The sequence below is a fragment of the Pelophylax lessonae genome (genome assembly GCF_965119305.1).
Source record: "Pelophylax lessonae genome assembly, chromosome: 7".
Taxonomy (NCBI): Eukaryota; Metazoa; Chordata; class Amphibia; order Anura; family Ranidae; genus Pelophylax; species Pelophylax lessonae.
This window is the reverse complement of record NC_138774.1, coordinates 6925252-6942911: the sequence shown is the minus strand read 5'-3', so window position 1 is coordinate 6942911 and position 17660 is coordinate 6925252. Positions and strand designations below refer to the sequence as shown.

Here is a 17660-nt window from a genome sequence, read left to right as displayed (position 1 = left end):
ATAGATCTTTATATCACTAGAGGGGTCGGCAGTAGGAGGGGAGAGGTCCTGATTCCTCTATATAGATCTTTATATCACTAGAGGGGCCACAAGCAGGAGGAAGGAGGTCCTGATTCCTCTATAGAGATCCTTATATCACTAGAGGGGTCACCAACAGAAGGAAAGAGGTCATGATTCCTCTATCTAGATCCTTATATCACTAGAGGGGTCACCAACAGAAGGAAGGAGGTCCTGATTCTTCTATATAGATCTTTGTATTACTAGAGGGGTCACCGGCAGGAGGTCATGATTCTTTTATATAGATCTTTGCTGGAGGAAGGAGAACCTGGTTCCTCTATATAGATTTCTATATAACTAGAGGGGTCACCAGCAGGAGGAAGGAGATCCTGATTCCTTTAGATCACTAGAAGGATCCCCAGCAGGAGGAAGGTGGTCCTGATTAGGGAATCAACTGATATCGGTTTTCCGTTGCCGATACAGATACCAATACATTGGCCATTGCATATCGGTATCGGCCAATATTTTGAACATTTAAAGTTTTGCAAAATAAACACAATTTTCGACACAAATCTGTTACTGAACATGTTAATGCTTGTTTATTAACATTTGGTGGGTGGGTGGCTGGCAGCCTTTGGTGGGTGGCTGGCACGGCTGTGGTGTGTGGGTGGCTGGCTGGCACCCTGTGGTGGGTGGCTGGCTGGCACCCTGTGGTGGGTGGCTGGCTGGCACCCTGTGGTGGGTGGCCGGATGGCACCCTTTGGTGGGTGGCTGGCTGGCAACCTGTGTGGTGGATGGCTGGCTGGTAGAGGCCTGTGGGTGGGTGGCTGGCTGGCACCGGGCAGCTGTGGGTGGGTGTATGTATGTGGCGGCTGTGTTAGACACACTGTGTGCACTGTGCACTCACTGTCCCGAATCTCCCCGACTCCAGACGAGGCTGAGGGAGGCGGCCTAAGAAGGCAGAACTATCCCAGTGCGCAGAGGCGCGTGGCACAACATACGCAATGACGTCACGGCAATATAGGGGCCGATTCCGATATATCGGGGAAAGTGCATATCGGCCCTTGATATATCGGCCTTGCCGATAATCGGTCGATCCCTAGACCTGATTCCTCTATATAGAAATTGATATCACTAGAGGGGTCCCCAGCAGAAGGAAGGAGGTCCTAATTCCTCTATATAGATCTTTAGTTGTAGAATATGGTGTTCTGGTAACCTCGCTTACAAAATGATACTGAGGAGACAGAATGAGTCCAGAGATGAGCAACTAAACTGAAGGTCTGAGGGATAAAACACAAAAACACCAAAGAAAAAAAAAAAAAGGATGCGGGGGGGGGGGGGGTTAGACTCCTTTTTCTGCCATCTCTCTTCAATCTATCTTCCATCTATGTCTCAGAGATCAGACATCTGCTAAACAGCCTTTCCCCCACTGTAAATCAGTGTATATTGTGTTTTATGTCCACACGTAGAAAAGCCCAGGCAATAAAAGACAATATGACAAGTTCAATTCCAGGAGGCTTTATGGTAAGAGAGCATAATCCCAGGCCGCCATGAACAGCAATGCGGCACGTTCACAGCTGATCAGAATCACCAAGCGTTTACCTTGCATGGGGGGGCTGTCGTGCTGAGACCCGTTGTGTTCTGATTCCATCTCTGGAATGCAGGCATCTGAAAGACACAAAATAAAATGTTTGTAACCGAATATCGATATCAACTTAGCTCCAGTTATAGAGGAAGTCTGGTGGGTTGATCACCTGTCTTTTTTTTTTTTCATCTAAGAGATTCCCCCCGCCACAGCCCTTGGCTCTGTGCTTTTCCACCTTTGAGTTTTTGGTATTCCCACTTCAAGTTTTGGGTGGACTCCTCTAAACAACTTTACATTTGGTACAAAAAAAAATCCAAATGTAATTGCCAAAAAATGGCTCAACTTTTAAGGCACTTCCATTCACTCCAGGCTCCATGAAGCAAAACATTACAATATTTATTCATACATTTTGTTAACATTTGCACAGATCCATTCATATTTCCTGCAGTAGATTTACGGAATAAGGTTGTACATATATTTCCAATAAAGATAATTGATGGGAACCATTGTTCATTGTTTGATTTGAGATTCAAGTCACTCATTCCTATCATGTTTAAGAACTCCTTTATTTCATGAACTGTTCCTTAAAAGGGTCTTAAAAATATATTAAAAACGTCATCAACGTATCTGTGCCAGATAAGAATATGGGACAGATACATTGAGAGAATTCAGTCTGAAAAAATGGTGACGTTTCAGTAAAGTTTGTTTAAAAAAACAAAAAAGGAACAGCACAATGTTCAGCAGTTGCGGCATCGGCATGGCTGTCATCCTACTGCACACCAACCGGTGCAGTCTAATGTGAAGTTATGAATGTGCCCTAAAAGCCCCATTGAGCCATTTTTGGCATTTACATTTGGATATTATATATAGGGCTGTGGAGCTTTTTAAATTCCTTAGACAGCATAATACACACACACATATAGCCATAACAATATGACCACCCACCATAACCAATCAAGGCATGGACTCCACCTCTAAAGATATGATGTGGTATCTGGCCCCAAGCCATCAGTAGCAGTGTAAGTTGTGAGGTGGGGTCTCCATGGATCAGATTTGTTTTTATCAACACATCCCACAGATGCTCAATTGGATTGAGATCTGGAGAATTTGAAGGCCAAGTCAACACCTCAGTCTTGTTGTTGTGTTCCTCTATCCATTCTTAAATTCCTCAGACCAGGCTACCTTCTTTTGCTCCGTGGTCCAGTTCTGATGCTTACTTGCCCATTGTAGGTGCTTTTGGCTGTAGACATGGGTCAGCATGGGCACCCTGACCAGTCTGCAGCTACACAGCCCCACACACAACAAACGGTGATGTTCTGTGTGTTCTGACCAGCATTAAATTTTTCAGCAATTTGAGTTCCAGTATCTCATCTATTGGAGCCTTCGCTCCCCACATCCATCAATGAGCCTTGGCCACCCATGATCCTGTCACTGGTTGGCCGGTTCTCCTTCCCTGGACCACATTTGGTTGGTCCTGACCACTGCAGGCTGGGTACATCCCACAAGAGCTGCAATTTTGGAGTTGTTCTGACCCCGTCGTCTACACATTACAATTTGTGTCTCTGGAACAGGAAGTGTTGGGAGTCTCCCAACGGAGACACATAAAGGTGGAAAAAAACTGTATGCCAGTGCTGCCGGTGATGTAACAGTTATACCACTTGGCAGCAGTGAAAGTGTTAAACCACATGGATAAAAGCGGACTACTGTAGCCTCCTCCGGCAGTGTTATATGGTTTGTCCCACCCCTGTAATGGTCACTTCTGCTGGACAGCTTGGCCTGTTTGTAAAGGTGGAGAGTATTATATGCCAGTGCTGTCGGTGACGTCATAGTTATGTCGGTTGGCAGCAGAAAAAGGGTTAAACCATTAGAAAAAAGCTAAGCATTTTAAGTTTCCCCAGGAGTGTTATATGGTTTGTCTCAACCCCTATAGTAGTCACTGTTGCTGGACAGCTTGACCCCTCATGTAAAGTTGAAGAAAACTGTATGCCAATGCTACCGATTATTTAATAGATATGCCAGTTGGCAGCGGTGAAAGGGTTAAACCACATGAATAAAAGCTGAACATAATAAGCCCCCCCTGGGAATGTTATAGTGTTTGTTCCAACCCCTGTAATGGTCCCTTTTGCCGGACAGCTTGGCCAGCATGTAAAGGTGGGTAAAAATGTATGGCGGTGCTGCCACTACCAGTGACTTAAGAGTTATGCCACTTGGCAACAGAGAAAGAGTTAATCCATAGGAATAAAAGGTGACCATTGTAAGCTCCTCCAGGAGTGTTATATAGTTTACCCCAACCCCTGTAATGATCACTTTTGCTGGACAGCTTGGCCAGCACGTAAAGGTGGATAAAACTGTATGCCGGTGCTGCCGTGCCGGTGACGTAATGTTTATGCTGACTAGCAGCAGCAAAAGGGTTAAACTCTATGACTAAATGCTGACCACTGTAACCTCCACCAGCAGTGTTATATGGTTTGTCCCAACCCCTGCAATGGTCACTTTTGCTGGTTTGTCCCAACCCCTCTAGTAGTCACTGTTGCTGGACAGCCTGACCCCTCATGTAAGGTTGGAGAAAACTGCATGCCAATGCTACCGATTATGTAATAGGCATGCCAGTTGGCAGCAGAGAAAGGGTTAAACCACATGAATAAAAGCTGACCATAATAAGCTCCCCTGGGAATGTTATATTGTTTGTTCCAACCCTTGTAATGGTTCCTTTTGCTGGACAGCTTGGCTAGCATGTAAAGGTGGATAAAACTGTATGCCGGTGCTGCCAGTTACGTAAGAGTTATGCCACTTGCCAACAGAGAAAGAGTTAATTCCATAGGAATAAAAGGTGACCATTGTAGGCTCCCCCAGGAGTGTTATATAGTTTGCCCCAACCCCTGTAATTATCACTTTTGCTGGTTTGTCCCAAACCCTGTAGTAGTCACTGTTGCTAGACAGCTTGACCCCTCGTGTAAAGTTGGAGAAAACTGTATGCCAATGCTATCGATTATGTAATAGGTATGCCAGTTGGCAGCAGGGAAAGTGTTAAACCACATGAATAAAAGCTGACCATAATAAGCTCCCCTGGGAATGTTATTTGGTTTGTCCCGACCCCTGCAATGGACACTTTTGCTGGACAGCTTGTAAAGGTGAAGAAAACTTTACGCCGGTGACGTAAGAGTTACGTCAGCAGGCATAGGCAGAGAAGGGGTTAATCCATATGAATAAAAGCTAATCATTGTAAGCTCCCCCAGGAGTGTGTTATGGTTTTTCCCAAGCCCTGTAATAGTCATTTTTTCTGGACAGCTTGGCCCGCATGTAAAGGTGGAGAAAACTGTAGAGTTATGTGAAATATAAAAGGAATTATTCTACTGAATACGATCATTGTAGGATTTAACCCCAAAAAAGGTATCGGAATAGGATATTTTCCCCATAGCGGTCCATTAAATGAAACCTTTTTTCTTTTTCGATCCGTGATATGCTCTTTACTCTCACCTCTGCTGGTTTTGTCCCCCGGGGAGCCAACGCTTCCCCCCCACTTGTCACATCTGATGTCTCCCAATACGGCTGATTTCCATACAGACGGGACCTCGTGTGATTCTTACAGCGAGTCGATTAGGGCTGTGATATTGTGTGCAGCGGGCTCTCCGCCTGTAATCTCACCCACCCGGAGAATGAGAGAGGCGGCTTACCGTTTAACATCCGGAGACCCTCTCCCGACGTGGCTTGTTTAAGTGCCTGCTCCACTTGTTCCCGCCGCTTCGACTCGAACTCCAGCGCCTCCTGTAATTTTCTCTTGGCTTTCTTCTCTTTCTTCAAGCGCTTCTGAATTGTAGCTGAAAGACACAAAAATTACTGGTGTTACGGTCATCGGCGCTCTCACGGGAATATCTTCCCACAAAGGGCTTTATTGCTCTCCTGCTCGGAGTCACGCATCTCCGCCGGAGAGACCTGCGTCTCATTTCACTCCAAGCGGCTCCTCTAATCTTCCCCGGCTAATAGTTGCATGGCAAAAATGACTATAATTCTCCTTAAAATTTACAGAGTCGAGTGTAACAGGTGAGAAGCAACTGAGCAAAATACATTTTATTTCCAGCAACTCGACGCTCCCATAGCGGTGGATATACCAAGACTTTCAGACGTGTGAAAGAGAGCAGATAAGAAACTCAATTCAGAATATATCTAAAGCCAAACCCATATAGAATAGAGAAGGGTTAAAAGGGTTTTTTTTTCCAATGTGTCCCACTAGGGAGATTTTTCCCTTCACTTCCTGTTGCGTTTTCACAATGGGAAAAAAGTAAAATCTCGCCAAAGTGATTGGAAATCCCCTCTTAGACAACTGCAATCAGAACTGGTGTCACCATTGTAAGATCTTCCCTCTGTTATGGTGACAACTGTAAAAATGTTTGGATTTTCCCATCACTTTGAGTGACAGTGGTCACCAGAACCAATAGTGAGGGTAAATCTTGTAAAAAAAAAAAACTCAAGGATAAGGATCTTTATTTTAGCCATTTGACTCTATGGTTGGGTCCTCAAACTACGACCCATCACAAGATTTTATATGGCGGTGAACTGGGTGAATCGTGTAAAAAAAAGTAATGAAAATTTTGGCCTTCGATACACTTTAACTCAAGGATGAGGATCTTTATTTTAGCCATGTGGCTCTATGGTTGGGTCTTCAAACTACGACCCACTACAAGATTTTATGTGGCAGTGAATGGGTGAACTGGGTGAATCATGTAAAAAAAAGTAATTAAACTTTTGGCCTTCGATACACTAACTCAAGGATAAGGATCTTTATTTTAGCCATGTGACTCTATGGTTGGGTCCTCAAACTACGACCCACTACCAGATTTTATATGGCGGTGAATGGGTGAATCGTGTAAAAAAAAGTAATTAAACTTTTGGCCTTCGATACACTTTAACTCAAGGATGAGGATCTTTATTTTAGCCATGTGACTCTATGGTTGGGTCCTCAAACTACGACCCACTACCAGATTTTATATGGCGGTGAATGGGTGAATCGTGTAAAAAAAAGTAATTAAACTTTTGGCCTTTGATACACTTTAACTCAAGGATGAGGATCTTTATTTTAGCCATGTGACTCTATGGTTGGGTCCTCAAACTACGACCCACTACCAGATTTTATACGGCCTGCAGCTAGGGTCAGTGGCCTATGCCTGTGCCCAGATTGAGTATTTAGAACTGCAGTGGCTGTTCTGCTTCAACCTCATGTAAGGTGGACCCTGATGCAAGAGAATACTATCTAAAGCCAAATATCTAAAGCCAAACCTATATAGAATAGAGAAGGGTTAGACCCATCTAGTTTTTTTTCCAATGTGTCCCACTAGGGAGATATTTCCCTTCACTTCCTGTTGCGTGTGCACAACGGGAAGTAAAATCTCCCCAAAGTGATTGGAAATCCCCTCTTAGACAACTGCAATTGGAACTGGTGTCCCCATTGGAAGATCTCCCCTCTGTTCTGGTGACAACTGTAAAAATGTTTGGATTTTCCCATCACTTTGAGTGACAGTTGTCACCAGAACCAATAGTGAGGGTGAATCTCGTAAAAAAACTCAAAGGATAAGGATCTTTATTTTAGCCATGTGGCTCTATGGTTGGGTCCTCAAACTACGACCCACTACCAGATTTTATATGGCCTGCAGCTAGGGACAGTGGTCTATGCCTGTGCCCAGATTGAGTATTGAGATCAGCAGTGGCTGCTCCGCTTCAACCTCATGTAAGGTGGACCCTGATGCAAGAGAATACTATCTAAAGCCAAACCTATATAGAATAGAGAAGGGTTAAAACCTCTGTTTTTTTTTTTCCAGTGTGTCCCACTAGGGAGATTTTACACAACGAGAAGTAAAGTAAAATCTCCCCAAAGTGATTGGAAATCCCCTCTTAGACAACTGCAATCCGAACTGGTGTCCCCATTGGAAGATCTCTCCTCTGTTCTGGTGACAACTGTAAAAATGTTTGGAATTTCCCATCACTTTGAGTGACAGTGGTCCCCAGGACAAATAGTGAGGGTGAATCTTGTAATGAAACTTTTGGCCTTCAATACACTTTAACTCAAGGATGAGGATCTTTATTTTAGCCATGTGACTCTATAATTGGGTCCTCAAACTACGACCCACTACAAGATTTTATATGGCCTGCAGCTAGGGTCAGTGGCCTATGCCTGTGCCCAGATGGAGTATTTAGATCAGCAGTGGCTATTCCGCTTCATCCTCAGGTGGACCCTGATGCAAGAGAATACTATCTAAAGCCAAATAAATATCTAAAGCCAAACCTATATAGAATAGAGAAGGGTTAGACCTGTCTAGTTTTTTTCCAATGTGTCCCACTAGGGATATATTTCCCTTCACTTCCTGTTGCGTGTGCACAACGGGAAGTAAAATCTCCTCAAAGTGATTGGAAATCCCCTCTTAGACAACTGCAATCGGAACTGGTGTCCCCATTGGAAGATCTCCCCTCTGTCTGAGTGACAGTTGTCACCAGAACCAATAGTGAGGGTGAATCTCGTAGAAAAACTCAAAGGATAAGGATCTTTATTTTAGCCATGTGGCTCTATGGTTGGGTCCTCAAACTAGGACCCACTACCAGATTTTATACGGCCTGCAGCTAGGGTCAGTGGCCAATGCCTGTGCCCAGATTGAGTATTGAGATCAGCAGTGGCTGCTCCGCTTCAACCTCATGTAAGGTGGACCCTGATGCAAGAGAATACTATCTAAAGCCAAACCTATATAGAATAGAGAAGGGTTAAAACCTCTGTCTGATTTTTTTTTTTTTTTCCAGTGTGTCCCACTAGGGAGATTTTACACAAAGGGAAGTAAAGTAAAATCTCCCCAAAGTGATTGGAATTCCCCTCTTAGACAACTGCAATCTGAACTGGTGTCCCCATTGGAAGATCTCCCCTCTGTTCTGGTGACAACTGTAAAAAATGTTTGGATTTTACCATCACTTTGAGTGACAGTGGTCACCAGGACAAATAATGAGGGTGAATCTTGTAAAAAAAAAAAAAGTAATTAAACTTTTGGCCTTCGATACACTTTAACTCAAGGATAAGGATCTTTATTTTAGCCATGTGGCTCTATGGTTGGGTCCTCAAACTGCGACCCACTACAAGATTTTATATGGCCTGCAGCTAGGGTCAGTGGCCTATGCCTGCGCCCGGATTGAGTTTTTAGATCAGCAGTGGCTGCTCCACTTCAAGCTTATGTAAGGTGGACCCTGATGCAAGAGAAAACTAGAGACCTTGATGTAAAGGAGGGACTCTGATGAGGACCCTGATGTAAGGGAGAACTTTATGGGGCCCCTAAATTAAAGGGGGACTTTGATGGGGACCCTGATGTAAGGGGGGAACTTTATGGGGATCATGATGTAAGAAGGGACTCTGATGGGGTCCCTGGTGTTAGGGAGGACTCTAAAGGTGTCCTTGGTGTAAGGGGGGAACTCTGATGGGGACCCTGATGTAAGGGGGGATTTTGATGGGGACCCCAACATAGGGGGCTCTGATGGGGTCGCCGGTATATGGGGGGACTCTGATGGGGACCCTGGCATAAGGGAGAACTCTGATGGGGACTCTGGTGTAATAGAAGACTCTAACGGGGACCTTAATGTAAAGGGGAACTTTGATGGGGACCCTAATGTAAGGGGGGCTTTGATGGAGACCCTGGTGTAAGGAAGGACTCTGATGGGAACCTTCAAGTAACCAGGAACTTTGATGGGGCCCCTAATGTAAGGGGGGGGCCTTGATGGGGACCATGATGGGGTCCCTGGTGTAAAGGATGACTTTAATGGGGTCACTGGTATAAGGTGGGGGCTCTGATGGGGTCCCTGATGTACAGGGAGGGACCCTGATGGGGACATCGATGTAAGGGGGTCATTGATGGAGAACCTGATGTAAGGGGGGGACTCTGATGGGGTCACTGTGTAATGGGGAACTCTGATGGGGTCACTGTGTAAGGGGAGGGGGGCTCTGGTGGGGTCACTGGTATAAGGTGGGGGGCTCTGATGGGGTCCCTGATGTACAGGGAGGGACCCTGATGGGGACATTGATGTAAGGGGGTCATTGATGGAGAACCTGATGTAAGGGGGGGGGGGGACTCTGATGGGGTCACTGTGTAAGGGGGGACTCTAATGGGGTCACTGTGTAATGGGGAACTCTGATGGGGTCACTGTGTAAGGGGAGGGGGGGCTCTGGTGGGGTCACTGGTATAAGGTGGGGGCTCTGATGGGGTCCCTGATGTACAGGGAGGGACCCTGATGGGGACATCGATGTAAGGGGGTCATTGATGGAGAACCTGATGTAAGGGGGGGGACTCTGATGGGGTCACTGTGTAAGGGGGGACTTTGGTGGGGTCACTGTGTAATGGGGAACTCTGATGGGGTCACTGTGTAAGGGGGGGGGGGCTCTGGTGGGGTCACTGGTATAAGGTGGGGGCTCTGATGGGGACCCTGGTGTAAGTGAGGACTCTGATGGGTTGTGAATTCATTAGATCTTTTCCACCCCATTTGGAGGTATTAGCCTTGGAGGACTAAATAAGAAGAATACAATTCTACTGTTGAACTACTTTCTTTGTGATCAGGGGGTGTTTAGGCAGCCACACCATTCAATCCTATCGTCATAGACGAGGTGGGCAATGGAAGGGAACCGGTCACGTGACCAGGCGTTGGACCCAATGCGAGATGTTACTTTGTATCCTTGTAGACTGATTAACAAAGTGAACAGAAGTTTGTTTTTCCCTCTAAGTCTGTGAACAGATAATGGCGAGGAGCGAGGTGGGAGGATATTTCGGGAGTGCGGCATCTGTCTCAATAAAATGTGATTTAGCAACAATTTATTTTTTTTCGCAGGGAAGGCGAAGTTGGGCGATGTGCACAGAATACAAACCAGCTTCCTCCTGTAATAAAAGTAACGAGGTATCGCGCGGCGCCTCGCACCCGGAATTCTCGGTAAGTTGCACACTTCGCGGCGGATCTTTGAAGTGTCAGGTTTGATTTGGCGTACGCCTCACTTGTCCACGCTTCATTCATCCACTAATTCTTCCAGACTTTCTACAAATGTGATTTGGCTAATCCTCCGAGCGCCTCATCGCCTGCGTGAGCGGAGGCCCCGCCGCTTCCTCCTGACAGTTACTCACGCTGAGGGGGATTTCATCACGTGGAGTGAGACTGGGGGTGTGGGGGGGGGGGGGTACGCTCACATCCTTAAATGACCAACTCTGAAATCTGGATCTTATGTCGGCAGAGTGAACCTATATTCGGCTAGCTATTTGAACAATTTGTATTTAAAGTGGACCGGTCAGATATACACTTTATTACCAAACGTATTGGGACCAGAGGCGTAACTACAACCTTCAGGGCAAGAGTGCAAGAAACCATGAAGGGGCCCCCCCTGGCCCCATCTTGGGGCCCTTTCTCATGTTCTGCAGTGGGCCACCTCCTGCCGTATTGAGGCCCCCACATGGTGGTGGTAGTCGTTTAAAGGAGTGCCCAAAGTCAGCAATGAGTGGCAGCAGTGGTGGTGGTGAGGGAGGTGGGATCAGTGGCAGCGGTGGTGGTGAGGGGGGTGAGATCAGTGCCAACGGTGGTGGTGAGGGGGGTGGGATCAGTGGCAACAGTGGTGGTGAGGGGGGTGGGATCAGTGGCAGCAGTGGTGGTGAGGGGGGTGGGATCAGTGGCAGCGGTGGTGGTGAAGAGGGTGAGATCCGTGGCGGTGAAGGAATGAGACCTATAGTGGTGGTGAGGGGGGGTGGGATCTGTGGCAGTGGTGGTGAAGGGGGTGGAATCAGTGGCAACAGTGGAGGTGAAGGGGGTGGGATCAGTGGCAACGGTGGTGGTGAGGGGGTGGGATCAGTGGCAACAGTGGTGGTGAGGGGGGTGGGATCAGTGGCAACAGTGGTGGTGAGGGGGGTGGGATCAGTGGCAGCAGTGGTGGTGGTGAGGGGGGTGGGAGCAGTGGCAGCAGTGGTGGTGGTGAGGGGGGTGGGAGCAGTGGCAGCAGTGGTGGTGGTGAGGGGGGTGGGAACAGTGGTGGTGAGGGGGGTGGGATCAGTGGAAGCAGTGGTGGTGAGGGGGATGGGATCAGTGGCTGCGGTGGTGGTGAAGAGGGTGAGATCCGTGGCGTTGAAGGGGTGAGAGCTATAGTGGTGGTGAGGGGGGGAGGTGGGATCTGTGGCAGTGGTGGTGAAGGGGGTGGGATCAGTGGCAGTGGTGGTGCCATCCTCCCCCACCTCTTACTACTTCCACCCCGCCACTACCACAGACCTAATCCCTATCACCCCCCATCACCCTTGTGACAGAAGGGCGGGCCCCCCAAACTGACAGAGCCAAGATGGGCAGGCAGGTCCCTCACAGCAGAGCTGGGGGAATGGAAGAGGGACGGGCCCCCCACAGTGGCAGAACTCTAGGCCCCCAAGTGCCACTGCTGCGACCCGATAGTTCGGCCACTGATTGGGACGCCTCCCTTAACACACACATGAACTTTAATGGCATCCAAGTCTTAGTCCGTAGGGTTCAATATTGCTTCAGACCACCCTTTGCAGCTATAACAGCTTCAACTCTTCTGGGAAGGCTGTCCACAAGGTTTAGGAGTGTCTATGGGAATGTTTGACCATTCTTCCAGAAGCGCATTTGTGAGGTCAGGCACTGAGGTTGGACGAGAAGGCCTGGCTCACAGTCTCCGCTCTAATTCACCCCAAAGGTGTTCTATCAGACACGAGCTTACGGTTTGATCCTCTGGGATTATGCAAGGCTTAGCGCCCCCAGGAGGCCACAGTGTGTCATTACAACCCCCAATCTTCCCCGTGTTAACTGTGCTGGTGGGGAGGGAGGGGGGTTGGCACTCTAGCGCCAGTACTGGCCATGGCAGGAGGAAGCCTAGATGCCACGATGCTGCTGGCCAAGGAAGAAGATGATCGCTCCAAATCCTACCCCTAAGCCCTGGTCTACAGTGGTGCAAATTGTCATGCGATTTCAAAGCCGCATTGGTGTGAACCAGGGCCAAGTGAAGGACAACTTGTAATTATGGTCTGGGCTCCAAAATCCCCTGATCAGTCATAAGAGGGAGATTGGGAGTTGTAGTGACGCACTGTGGCCTCCTGGGGGCTCTAATCCTCACCTAACAATCTAAGATCAAATGGTAAACTAGCTTAACAATTGATCCAAGGGTTCAGGCAAAGGAGGCCACAGTGCATTATTACAACCCCCAATCTTCACTGTAGGGGGGTTGACACTTTATAGTGCCAGTGCTGGCCATGGCAGGAGGCAGCCTAGATCCCCACACACTTTTATCCAAGGGAGAAGACAATCACTCCAAATCCGTGTTCCAGCTGATGGCAGCAGAAGAGGGTGCTTAAAGTGGTTGTAAACCCTCCATTATCCCGAGTGAAGTGACTGACCTCAGGTGATACACTGATATTAAACAAATTCTTCTACATATGTTGTACCTGTTTATCTGCATTCTGCAGCCCTCTCTCCTCTACACCCATTCAAAGTGCAAAATTTACACAGCATTTCTGAGCTTCAGAAGGCAGGGGGTGGGGATCTGATATCACACACTGCACAGCAGGGAGCTGAGCGTAATCTGAGACCTGAGTGGAGGGAAAGGACACACCCTCTCTACAGTAGGATAGGGAAACATGCCCAGCTGGGGTTGTCAATCACCTGCTGTGTGCTGGCGGGGGGGGGGCATCTCCTAGGATTGTTAGGAGTCGCCATAGACCAGTGGTCTCCAAACTGTAGCCCGGGGGCCAGGTGCAGCCCTTTGCTTGCCTCTATCTGGCCCTTGGGACACTATTCCTGCCCCTGACACCAATGATGAGGCACAATTCCTCCCACTGACACCATTAATAGGTCAACCTTCCTCCCACTAACACCATCGATGGAGCACTATTTCTCCTGCTAAGACCAATGATGGGGCGCTATTCTTCCCACTGACACCATTAATGGGGTGTTATTCCTCACACTGACACCATTAATGGGGCTCTCTTCCTCCCATTGGTACCAACCATGGGGCACTGTTACTCCCATTGATACCAACCATGGGGCACTATTCTTCCCATTGACCCCAACCAAGGGCACTATTTCTCCCATTGGTACCAAGCATGGAGCTCTCTTCCTCCCATTGGTACCAACAATGGGGCACTATTCCTTCCAATGATACCAACCATGGGGCACTATTCCTTCCATTCCTACCAACCATGGGGCACTGTTCCTCCCATTGATACCAAACATGGGACACTGTTCCTCCCATTGATGACAACAATGGGGCACTGTTCCTTCCATTGATACCAACCATGGGACACTGTTCCTCCCATTCCTACCAACCATGGGACACTGTTCCTCCCATTCCTACTAACCATGGGGCACTATTCCTCCTATTGATACCAACCATTGGGCACTATTCCTTCCATTCCTACCAACCATGGGGCACTGTTCCTCCCATTGATGCCAACCATGGGGCACTGTTCCTCCCATTTGTACCAACCATGGGGCACTGTTCCTCCCATTCCTACCAACCATGGGGCACTATTCCTCCCATTGATACCAACCATGGGGCTCTCTTACTCCCATTGATACAACCATGGGGCACTGTTCCTCTTATTGATACCAACCATGGGGCACTGTTCCGCCCATTGATACCAATCATGGGGCACTATTCCTCCCATTGATACCAACCATGGGGCACTATTCCTCCCATTGATAGAAGCATGGTGCACTGTTCCTCCTGTTAAAACCAATAATGGGATATTTTCTACTCACACTGACCACACTTCGACCCCTCTATAGCCTGAAGGACAGTAAACTGGCCCTTTGTTTAAAAAGTTTGGAGACCCCTGGCATAGACTGTCAGAAGTGACTCGTGCAGATAGCAAAGGGAGGATAAAACAGACAGAAATCATACTCAGTGCTTTTGCTTGAGGCAATTACACAGTATTGAGGGCTATGCTTTGTTCATTTTTCACCTAGGCTTTCCATTGCAATCGGCCATTGAAGAAGATTTGTTCCTGTGCCAGAATGTACGATTGTGGATATAATACGGGAGGACTCTTTAGCCTGTATCAGAAAGATAACAGAACGTTGTTCATCTTGGTACAAGCCCTGCCAGCCCCGTATTACACCCAGAAGATGCTTATCGGGAGTTAATTCACCGCGGTCATATTTTGCAGGTGGCGGATGATCTATTTGTATTTTATCCATCTCCAGCACCCTTATCCGGATATAAATATGTTTCTTCCAGTGACTAAGTGTGTTTAATTAAGAGTAATGCTCTGCTGATGAAATCCACGCTCGCTCCTCAGATATTTCATTACTGCTCCGCCGCAAACTAGCCAAACTCACCCGGCCAACTGGGAGATGATATATTCGGCATTATTCAGCTAATCTTCGGGATCTGATGAGCGGAATAGAACTATTTAAATCTTGTTAATTTGCAGAAAAGGGAGAGAAGAGAGCCGGCCTGCCAACCTGCTGTAAATTCAATGACTTTGTTTTATCATCGAAGGGCAATGATGGGAGATTCGGATTCATCTTCGCGTGTGAATTATACAGAGATTTTCTTTTTTTCTCTTTCATAGTTTTGTGAATGGAGATAAGTAATGATACTGATACAAAGATCTGTAGGAATTATGTTGTGGACAATATTTCCCATTCTCCTGATGAGTGTGCTGGGAGGTCTGGGGGCGTGCAGTGGATGGCCCACTGGTTTGTGTTGGATGGCTGGCTGGCATGTGCTGGGTGGCCTACAAGTGCATACTGGGCGGCTCAAAGATGTGGACTGGGATGCCCATGGCGGTGTGCTGGGTAGCCTATGGTTGTGTGCTAGTTCTCTGGGGGAGAATATATGTTTGATGGTCCACATGTGTTTACTTGGTGGCTCATGGGTGCTTGCTAGGTGGTCCACAGTTGTGTTCGGGGGCTCCCAATGTTAACGAGGTTGCCTGCATGTGTACTGAGATGCCCAAGCACGGCCGATGGGTACCCTGCAAGTGTGTGCTGGGTTTCCCACAATGTGTGAAGGGTCGCCTATGATTGTGTTAGGTCCCTGGTAGAATATGTGCCTGGTGGTTTACAGGTGTGTACTGGGTGGCCCATGGGTGCATGCTGAGTAGCTCCCAGTGTCAACTGGGTTGTCTGCATCTATACATTCCAGTAGCCTATGACTGGTCCATGTCTGTGTGTTGGGTATCCTGCAGTTGTGTGCTGGGTTTCCCATGATTGTGTGTTGGGAGGGCTGTGGGTGTGTGCTAGTTCCTTGGAGGAACATGTGCTTGGTGGTTCACAGCTATGTACTGGGTGGCCCAAAGTTATGTGCTGGCCTGATGGAGTGCTGGGTACCCTGCATGTATGTGCTGAATTTTCCATAATGTGTGATGGTTGGGCTTTGGGTGTGGGCTGGGTAGCCTATGATTGTGTGCAAGGTCCCTGGTGGGATATGTGTTTGGTGGTCCACAAGTGTGTACTAGGTCACCCATGGGTGCATGTTGGGTGGCTCCCAGTGTGAACTGGGTTGCCTGCATGTGTACCGGGATGCCTATGTCTGTGTGTTGGGTACCCTGCAATTATGTGCTGGGTGGGCTGTGGGGGTGTGTGGGGTATGGATGTGTGCTAGGTCCTTGGGGGAATATGTGGTTGGTGGTGCAAAGCGGTCTACTGGGTGGCCTGCATGTGTACTGGGATGCCCATGGCTGTGTGCTCTGTACCCTGCAAGTGTGTGCTGGGTTTACCACAATTCTGTAATGGGTGAGCTATGAATGTGTGTTGGGTAGCCGATGGTTGTATGCTAGGTCCTTGAGGGGAATACAGTATGTGCTTGGTGGTCCACAAGTGTGTACTAGGTGGCCCACAGTTGTGTGCTAAGTGACTCGCTGGTGCATGTGCTGGGTGGCTTCTGGCATTAGCAGTAGCACATAAAAACATTACAAAAAGTGTCTTAAGATGAGTAAAGGTTTTTTCCACTATGGCTTTACCAATCCCACCAGAATCATGGTGCTATACTGCATACTGAGCTCATATAAAAAGTCAACAGTGTGGATGAAAGAGAAGAGTCTCACTGTTCTGCCAGTAGTCAGGGTACCATTCTCATGAGTGAAGTTCCCTGCCACTAGATGGGACCTGCATTGTCACAACAGGGGGTTCAATGCACCATTTCCCCAGCACCTTCAGTCAGAGGTAGACAAAGTCACCAAAGTGCCCTTGCCCCAGATCATTTTAGATTGCCCCATTTCACTACTGTTTATAGCATGGTTAGGGCATTGTAATTATCATCCATATTTGACCTGCCATTGAAATGAGCACTGTCCAGGTCTACCTGACTGCAAGTCGGGGTTCCAACTTCACTCTGACCCATACTGGGCAGAAAACAGTCCCTTGTGCAGCTGCATAAGTGATTTTTCTGCTCTGCCTTTAACCAGAATTGACAGGAGGAAGAAGGAAGGAAGATCGATACAGACGAGGGACAGTTTGGGAATTTGAGGGCTCTGAGATCTCAGTATGCGGAGGAGATGCAGATGACCTGGTAAGTAGGTGGTCTCACGCCTGTGTGTCAGTATATAGCAGTCTTCGGCCCACTGAACTTACTGCACTAGAGAGATGCCTGTCCAACACAGTCATCCCTGTACATGAGACCACATGATGCTGAGGGTTACCTCGGCTATGAAGTTCCGCAGTCAATTGCCTTTCTAGATTTTCCCGTAACTCCCTTTCCCGGCACAGCTCCATCTTTAGCTCCTTCTTCTCTTGCTGGATCTGCTTCTCCTGCACCCTGGCGTTGTCCACCGCGACTTTTAGAAGGCCCTGAAAAAGAAGAGACACTTAGTAATGACCTCATGATTGCTACATGTGAGGATGAACAGTTAGTCGCAGTCTACAAGTCAACAGAAGATCCAAATTGTTCATAATGCTTGGCACATTCTGCACATATGCGAGTCTTAGAGAGTCTATAGCAGCCTTTCTCAACCAGGGTTCAGTGGAACCCAGAGCTTCTTCTACAGGTTTCTAGGGGTTCCTTGAGCAATGGAAAATGTCTGCCTTTCAGTTAAGTACCACTGACACCAATGATCTATTTAGCTTATTTAGCTATCTGAAG

At 47.8% G+C, this 17660-nt stretch overlaps 1 protein-coding gene across 4 annotated transcripts in view; it reads right to left on the bottom strand.

The window, feature by feature from the left end:
• The window catches only part of DACH2 (dachshund family transcription factor 2), a 680850-nt gene that overhangs the window by 38748 nt on the left and 624442 nt on the right, over positions 1 to 17660 (bottom strand). For all 4 annotated transcript variants that reach the window (XM_082263125.1, XM_082263126.1, XM_082263127.1 and 1 more), the window contains 3 exons: positions 17221 to 17368; positions 5257 to 5400; positions 1600 to 1665 (listed from right to left, as the gene is read on the bottom strand). In XM_082263125.1, coding sequence (XP_082119251.1) covers positions 1600 to 1665; positions 5257 to 5400; positions 17221 to 17368 — 358 coding nt within the window. The remainder of the gene's footprint in view (positions 1 to 1599; positions 1666 to 5256; positions 5401 to 17220; positions 17369 to 17660) is intronic.